The 8,953-nt window shown below is 45.2% G+C and overlaps 1 protein-coding gene across 3 annotated transcripts in view; it reads right to left on the bottom strand.

The window, feature by feature from the left end:
* Window positions 1-7,241, bottom strand: part of PIP4K2A (phosphatidylinositol-5-phosphate 4-kinase type 2 alpha) — a 172,079-nt gene extending 164,838 nt beyond the window's left edge. Inside the window, exon 1 of one of the 3 annotated variants that reach the window (XM_080662042.1) lies at window positions 6,858-7,241. In XM_080662042.1, coding sequence (XP_080518168.1) covers window positions 6,858-7,001 — 144 coding nt within the window. In that variant the 5' untranslated portion in view covers window positions 7,002-7,241. Of the gene's footprint in view, window positions 1-5,961; window positions 6,120-6,393; window positions 6,529-6,857 lie in introns of those variants that run through there. The other 2 variants (XM_080662044.1, XM_080662043.1) reach the window with 2 other exon arrangements.
* Window positions 7,242-8,953: the final 1,712 nt, after the last annotated feature.

Here is an 8,953-nt window from a genome sequence, read left to right as displayed (position 1 = left end):
TGTACTATTTCATTTATTCATTCAAAAGCATTATTTAAGAAGGGGTCCATAGCCCTAACCGGTTTGGCTCAGTAGATAGAGCGTCAGCCTGCGGACTCAAGGGTCCCAGGTTCAATTCTGGTCAAGGGCATGTACCTTGGTTGCGGGCACATCCCCAGTAGAGGGTATGCAGGAGGCAGCTGATTGATGTTTCTCTCTCATCGATGTTTCTAACTCTCTATCCCTCTCCTTTCCTCTCTGTAAAAAATCAATAAAATATATTTTTAAAAATCAACAAAATCTATTTTAAAAAAAGAAGGGGTCCATAGCCTCCACCAGACTGTCACAGGGGTCCATGGTGAAAAAGGAAATGTGGGTAAAAAACAGGGAAATAGGCATCTTTCACCTCCCCCCTCTCCTCCGCCCCCCCCCCCCCCCGCCCCCCACACACACAGACTAAACCACTATCTCAAAACGAATGATATGATCTCTGGAGCATCCGATTCTGCTGGCCTTCTTGCTGAGTTTTCTCTTGGGTTCTGTTTCTTCTTCCTCATTCCTTCCCTCAAAGCAAGTGTCCAGGGCTCCAGCTTCTCCCTCAGAGACCCATTCACCTCCTTGGACAATTCTCAACCTCCATCCCCACCCCACCCTTGCTCCTGAGTTCCAATGCCACCTTCCAACACCCCACGGGTAGGCACTGTCACTACAATATCCACTTGACATCACCTGCAATTCAACATTTCTTAAGTCAAAAAAAATTTTTTTCTCCTTTTTCAACACACAATTTCTTCTCCTAACTTTTGTAACTCTAATATGGGGACACCTTTGTTCCAAGGATTCATCACATGCAATCAGGTGACAAAGCTTGAATATTTCTCCTTATTTTAACACTAGTGGCCCGGTGCATGAAACTCATGCATGGGGGGAGGGGAGGGCAGGGCGGGAAGGGGCATGGTCCCTCAGTCCAGCCTGCACCTTCTCCAATCTGGGACCCCTCAGGGAATGTCCAACTGCCGGTAGTTGGACACCACTCACCTGCCTGCCTGCCTGCCTGATCACCCCTAACCACTCTGCCTGCCAGCCTGCTCGCCCCCAACTGCCCCCCTGCCGGCCTTCTCACCCCCAACTGTCCCCCCTTGCCAGAATCTGCATTTCTTAAGTGTCCCCAAGAGATGAATACACATGTTATATTTTGAGAAACACGTGTCTAGTGACTATTAATATGCTACCAGCCTAAATGTATCTGAAATTGATAATTTCTAGGTATCAATTACTGAATCCTCAAAATGTGCTCATTACAGGCCACCTTTTATTTTATTTTATTCTATTTTATTGATTTCAGAGAGAAAGGGAGGAGAGAGAGACAGAAACATCAATGATGAGAGTGAATCATTGATTGGCTGCCTCCTGCATGCCCCACACTGGGGATCGAGCCCACAACTGGAGCATGTGTTGTGACAGAGAATCAAACCATGATCTCCTAGTTCATAGGTCAACGCTCAACCACTGAGCTATGGCGGCTGGGCCAGTGGCAGGGTTTAAATACATAATCTTACTTGGCCCTGAAAATAATCCTGCGAGGCAACCACCATCATCTCCATGTTCAGAATGAGTACACTGGGGCTCAAATGGAGAAATCATCTACCTGCTCAAAGCGCCCAGAGGGCAGGATTTGAACCTAATCTGTCTGACCACAAACCATTTTGTCAAACTACACCAATTCCCTTCAGTTCCAAAATTTACATTTCAAAGGGTATGTTGGCAGAATTAGTTACTCTGGTTGACTGCATTTTTAATCAACTTAAGGTAGATTTTGTTTATTTATTACAATTCTTGCCAAAAATCTTCCAAAAGGCATAGCAGACAATCCTGCGGTAGAAAGAGAAATCATTGTCCTGCCATGTGCATTATTCTAAATACTCAGGTTCACTCTGAGGTATTTGAGAAGAAATTTATTCTGTTCTCAGCTATTACCCCATATTTTAGGGATTCTGAAACTATTTCCCTGACGATAAACTTGGTGTGTGTCTGCTTGGCATTCTTCTCTCCTCTAAAAGGGGAAAGAAAATAGTGTGAGATCGTTCTTGAGTGATTAGTTGGGTCCCATTTATTCAATGAGTTTCATCTAATGTCCAGCTAGTTATTATTTTAATCGCCTTATTGTGTTCTATTCCATTAATTTGATAGGCATATATTTCATTTTAAAAATCTGGTTTTCGCCAAACCGGTTTGGCTCAGTGGATAGAGCGTCAGCCTGCGGACTGAAAGGTCTCGGGTTCGATTCCGGTCAAGGGCACATACCTTGGTTGTGGGCACATCCCCAGTGGGAGGTGTGCAGGAGGCAGCTGATCGATGTTTCTCTCTCATTGATGTTTCTAACTCTCTATCCCTCTCCCTTCCTCTCTGTAAAATATCAATAAAATATAAAAAAAAATAAAAATAAATAAATAAAAATAAATAAAAATCTGGTTTTCTTTTGCCTTTTCCAGTGCTCAAATATAAGCCCACAAACCTAAAAGACATCACTATTTCTCCAAATCAGTTATGTACCTATTTCAAGTCCCAGATTCATTGAGAATATAACGAAAGCTGTGAATATTCTACCCAGAAAACCACATATTCACCAAAACACACAGAATATGGCACACAGCACCAAGATAAACAACCCTGCTCTGTCATGAGGACAGATACCTGCCTGATATGCCTGTCCAGGCCCTCTCCCTTCTTTGGGGAACTGTTCTTCCCCCAACTCCACCAGGCAGAAGCTGCCACCTTTTTACCACTGCTCAGTTCCAGGGGGTGGCTGAGAATGACCAAAGTCAACCCAGTTGAAATCCTTCCATGGGATTTTTATAATGGAACCAGAGACAGAAAGTCCCTTTTGGGGGCAGAAAGTACAAAATGTAATTCAGGAACCATTAGTTCCCTGCCCTGTCAGCTATGAGAAAGAATTAAGCCAAAAGGACAGAAAGCCCTGGCTGGGTAGCTCAGTTGGTAGCATCGTGGCGATAAGCCTAGGTTATCGGTTCCATCCCCGGCCAGGCATGCAGGCACATACAAGAGTCAACTAATGAATGCATAAACAAGTGGGACAACAAAACTTGATGTTCTCTCTCTCTCCACCCCGTCTCCCCACCCCCCATTTCTTAAAAAAAAAAAAGACAGAAATGTTCCAGTAGCACTCAAGCACTGGTTCCATGGTTCTGGAAGCCCAGCACCATTCCTGTCCTTATCCTGGGTGGTTACTAATCCTCACCTCCCCAGGTAGACCTCCAAAACTCCTGAACATTTTAAATTTTTGCCTAAATTCATTTGTGTTCCTATGGCTTGCAGCCAAAAGACTCTAATATTAATAATGGCTACTTCTAAATACTACATTTGTTTTAAACAAGTTTTATATCCTTCAAAATTTTTCTATACGGATAATGTCTTCCTCTAGATATTTAAATAGGTTTTTAAATATAATTTCTAAAAGGCTCACATTTCACTCTGCATAAATATCTTTCAGAATATCTGTTTAAAACAAGTCTTAGCTCAGATCATTCTTCATGCTCCACACACTATTAAAATATAATTTTAAGAAGCTGTCTGATCATTTTTAGTTTAATTCCAAATATAATAAGACAAAATTGCCTTCTTAAATTGTCTTTTCCTCTATGTATTCAATTATATTCTCTGCTTAAAATACTTAAAAATTGGCAGTGATCCATTCACTGATGGGTATTTTAAATTGGAAAGCAGTAACATATCAAATTAACCACACAAAGTCAGTATTATTCTGATTGAGAATTATAGCCACAATGGATTTGAAAATTCCTACCTTGGTTGCAAATTTTTACATTTCAATCAAGTAGACTTCACTTAATAGACTGCAATGTAGTCCAACTACAGTCAATCCAACAAGCTCTTAGTTCACACATCTCTCCCAGTCACTACCGATTTCCTTCCCTCTAGTCATGGCCTTGAAAATTCCCTGAATGCTGTTGCAAGGTTCTAAGAGCAATGACTCTTGTATTGTATACCATTATTATCCCTGGTCTGTGCATCCTAATATATAATGCTTTAAACCTAGTAGACTCTAAAAATAGTTGAATCTTGAAGTTAGAAAAAAATTTGGAAATCATCCAAGCCAATCACCTTACTTCACAGATGCAAACATTGATGCAAAAATTAGTCAACATGCCCAAGGTCAACAGAATTAGAGAAATAGTACACAGATCCAATGAGCATATTACCATAGTATGCAGAAGTTCTCAACTCCTGAGAAGATGCATATGTGATAAAATACATATACAATTCCCCTTTACTGCTCCAAACGTATGGTTATTTCTAAATGTCCTTAAGACAAGTCCAAATGAATTTTAAAAGCATATAATTGCTCTATTGCTGGAAATCCTTTCCTATTAATCTGATCACATTAGAAATGTAGGAAAAGACTCTGGATTTGAATGATCTGTTCCTTCTCAGCTGTGCTTTCTCAAATATCCCATTCATATACAATACAGTGCTTGCTCCTTAATAACGCTGACCTATTTATCCTCATATTATAATATGGACTTTGGCACACACAAGGTCATATAAAAATATTTACCTAATGTTAAACTTTGTTGCCTAAACTAAAATCAACCAGAAACACATGGCATCTAAATGCTTAGATTTCATTTTTATATACACTTCATTTCCTTTTGTTCAAAAACAACAAAGAAAATAGATATTTTGAAAAAGAAGGCTGTGAAATAAATTTCTCTTATGTCAGCGGAATGCCCTCAAAAATACTTGGACAAAAATATGAGTGGCATTTTTAGCAATCTTTGCACGGTGGTTGGTGCTTTTTTGTTCCTAATATGCATTTGCTGAATGAATAACATGGTTGCATTACATGCTATGGAAACTTGACTCTCTGGATGACTAAACTTAGAACTGCTAACTTTTCTTGAAAGCAAAAAATAATTAAATACCACAAAATGCACTATCTGCAAATGATACTTATATAAGCCTTAAATAGTTTCAAAGTATTTCCAAATAGTAAAAAAAAAAAAAAAAAAAAAATGTAGCAATTCATAAGTATAAAGTAGCAAAATAAGTGGTTACAGTAAAACATGCACAATTTAAGATTTCCTAAAGTAAACTGGAATTCAGACTAATTCCCAGAGGTCACACTCTGTTTTAACAGCTATTGTTGACACTAATTTACTAGATTAAACCCTCAGACATACACACTCCCTTAAACAAAGTATCAGAACTCCGCAGGAGATAAAAGCAGCCCTAATTATGGAACTAACATTTTTTTAAAAAGAAACTAACAAATAATTTTAAAATTATTAACAATTAAACCTAACTCTTAAGTTGCAGACATAGGAAACATTTCATTGTATTTACTGTGATAAAACTTAATGTATGCTGTTGTGAAAGCTTACATTTCTAATTGCTTTAAAAAAAAGTTCTCCGGAAGTTAAAATGAACTCCAATGGACCAGGCATTAGGCTGATAGAAATAATCATTTCTCAGCCTTCTTAAAAACAGTCACTCCATGCAAACACAGCCAATCTGATGCTGTTTCAACTTTTCCCCAGCTTGGAAAAGAAAAATACAAATACAATGCTTTGAGCCATTTTAAACAACTTCATTAAATTCAGAATTTTCTTTTAAAAATCAACACGGTTTTCTGTCATTTCCATTATGCTGAAAAGGGCACACAGACATACATCGAAATCAAACGTAAGGAAAGCAAGCTTACACTTTCCCCCAGATGCTAACTGACCGCAAAGGGTAAGGTCATGGTCAAAATTCACAGGCTCATTTAAACTTTCATGGCTCAGCCAACAGCTCCTATCATGTTTCCTGATCCTAAGGAGATTAAAACTGCAGGAGTTTCTCGCTATTAAGATCAGCAGGAGGCTATTTCAAACCCTCAACCTGCTGTCCGCAGAGCCCGCAGCGGCGCATCCTCCACCACCTCCGGCTGCCCGTTAAACTAACCTTTCCAAGTGTTCTCCTAGAGCCTTTCAAAGAAACCCCAAAACGGGTGCATTCGACTCAAGCCAGCCTTTCCTTGCGCCCGCCGAGACCCTCTCCTGCGGTCATCCCCGGGCCGCCCTTCCGCAGTGGGTGACTCCGGCCTGGTTCCCAAGGTGGGGGAGGGTGGGGAGGATGGGGAGGATGCCTCCCCGCGGAACACTCCTCAGCGCGCACAGCGGCACCGCAGCAGGGCGATGCGGGAGAGATGCTAACCCCCCAGTGCCATATTTACATTGGCTTTTCCTTTGTCAAAAAAGAATCTTTATCTCCAATTATATAGTTTTCAAAGGAGAGGTTGGGAAAGGACCTAAGCACTAAAGCTGCAGTCCAGATCTCCCCGACCTCCAGTGTTCTCACCCCGTTACCCCGCGGGGAGGCTCCGGACGCTCCTACCTCGGACAGGTACACCTGCCGGCCGACGGGGCACCGCGCATCCCTGCCGCGCTCCGCAGGAGAGCGCGACAGCCTGGACCCCGGCCCCAGCAGCCCCGCCGAGGCTGACAGCCCCGCGAGCCGCGCCCGCACAAACTTCCCAGTTCCCAGGCTGCGGAGACAGGACGGGATGACACCGGTACAGTCCGCAGAGCTCAAATGCAGAAGGGATTCCCCCCATCCTGCATCCGGCCGGACCTAGGTCCAAGGGAGGTCCAAGGGGCACGCGGGCGGCACGGTGGAGCGGGCGTGCGCCCGAGGATGGGGCGCCGAGGCGCCGCGGCAGGAGGGCAGCTCCGGAGCGCGAGCACCCGGAGGGCCAGGGCCCCGCTCGAGCTCCACGCCTGGCAGAAGCTGCAGTAGGAGGGGAGCGAGGAGGAAGAGGAGGAGGAGGAAAGAGACCGCTGCCGCAGCCCGAGCCTTACCGAGTGGTTTACCCCCCACATCAGGACGCTGAGCAGCGGATCGCTGGCCCGAAACAGCTTCACTTTCTGCGCTACGAAGTGCTTCTTCTTCGTCTTGGTCTTGCTTGCCAGCACGGAGGACCCCAGGTTGCCGGGGGTCGCCATGGCCGCCGCCTCTGTCCCCTCCACCGTCGCGCTCCCAGGCCGGGGACCCGCCCTCTCTACTCGCCGGCCCGGGGAGGCAGCCGCATCCCACTGCGGTGCCCCTGCGCGCCGTGCCCCGCTCGGCCCGCTCCGCCTGTTCGGCCCGCTCGGCGTGGCTGGGTAGGAGGCTGCGCTCCGCTCGCGCCCGGCCGGGATCGTGCGCCCCGCGGCTCCGCGCTCAGCCCGCGGCTGGACCAGGCGCGCCGCGAGGGCTTCCGCGTTGGGCGCTCGCGTCATGACGCAGGGGGCGGGCCGGCAGCAGCTGCGGCGCCGCCGGGCGGGGCGCGGGGCTCGGGGTGCGGCCGCGGGACCGTTAAGCTGAGCCCTCCCGCTCCGGTTCCACTACACGGCCCGGCCCCTGCGCGCCACCGAGCGCGGGGAGGCCGAGGGATCGGCGTGCAGCGCGCGGGGGCGTTAAGGGGGAGGACTCCCGCAAGGCATTCCCTTTAGCTCCCCAGGGAGAAAAGAGGGAAAGATGGGGAGTAGGTGGGCGTCGGAAGCGAGGAGGCCCCAGAGGCGGAGGTCAGGAAAGGAAGGAGGCTCATAGAATCGCCGCTTATCGGCGCCAAGACTCGCATACAGACCAGCGCTTTCCTAGGAGAGGACCTGGGAACGTCGTTGGCTACCTCCCCAAGTGACCCTGAAATGAACTTCTTAATCACTTTGTGCCTTTAACCATCCGGCCTTTTGGGCCCTGGACTTGGGCCTTCCCACACTTTCCAATTCATGCTGAAGGGAGACTCACACCTCACAGTCTGAGCTGTCATTCCCACCACCAGTCCCTCCCGAGACAGAACCCTGGATTCCTTGGTTTGGCTAGAAAAATGATGCTCTAACCTGCACCTTCTACTTCAAATGCTCCATCGGGTTCCTTACATCCCTTCCGTTTTTCGATTCCATGCACCTTCTTCCACAGAAATCTGTTTATTGTCTTCATCCATGTACACCTTGATATAGCCCTTCTTGATGCTGGCACTACTTGGCCCATCTCAGGAAAGCTGCCAAAGTCATCCCGTTCTATGTATTTACCCTGACTCAGCCCACAGTGCAAGCATGTTTGCCCATTATCATTATTACTCCATCCAAATATAGTGGAGACCTACTGTGTGTTTGATAATCTGCTTAATTCTGTCATGGAGACAAGGGATGATAGACCCTTATCCCTTAAGGACCTTATTCTTATGGGGGTAGGGAATCAAAGGTCATGTGGTCACCTTCATTTGCTCTTCTTCTTTTCTTTGTTCTTAAAACAAAAGGGTTGCCCCAAAGTCCTCTTGTTCTTTCCCAATTCATAGTATTGTCCAAAACGATGTCTGCTCTGCCCAGTGTCAACCATCACCACTCTTAGAAGCTAAAAAAAAAAAAATAACAAAACCTACATTTGTAGTGAGAAAATGGGGTCGTACAGTTTTCCCACTTATTTGAACAAATCAGTTAAGCTCTCTGAGCTGCAGGTTTTGTTAACAGCAGGGACAGTCAGACACTGATGCCACTGTAGGGATTACTCTGGGCCTGGTCATTATAATTCTGCCCTGCCTACTTTATAGATGTTTGTTAGAATCAAAGTTATCAGTAGACAATGGCTATGAGAAGCCCTTTATAAATAATAGAGCGCTACATACAAACAAGATAAAATGTGGAGTACTTGTAGGTGACCCATACATTCTCCACTGAGAAGTGCCTGGTTGAACATTTCTGCAGTTATTCACAAGCACCTTTAAAAAGTGTCTAAAATCAAGTCCAAAATCCTTATCCACCCATGTTGCTTTATTTTTCTATTATCTTAGAAATCGCATTCATATCACTCAGCTACCTCAACAAGAAGTTCATTTATTTAACAAATTTTCATAGACCCAGGCCTAAAAATTTTGAATCATCATTGATTACACCTCTCATTATCACTGCACATGAAC

The sequence above is a fragment of the Plecotus auritus genome, assembly GCF_963455305.1.
Source record: "Plecotus auritus genome assembly, chromosome: 1".
In the NCBI taxonomy this organism is placed as follows: Eukaryota; Metazoa; Chordata; class Mammalia; order Chiroptera; family Vespertilionidae; genus Plecotus; species Plecotus auritus.
Note: the sequence above shows the minus strand (reverse complement) of the source record. Positions and strands in the feature narration are given on the sequence as shown.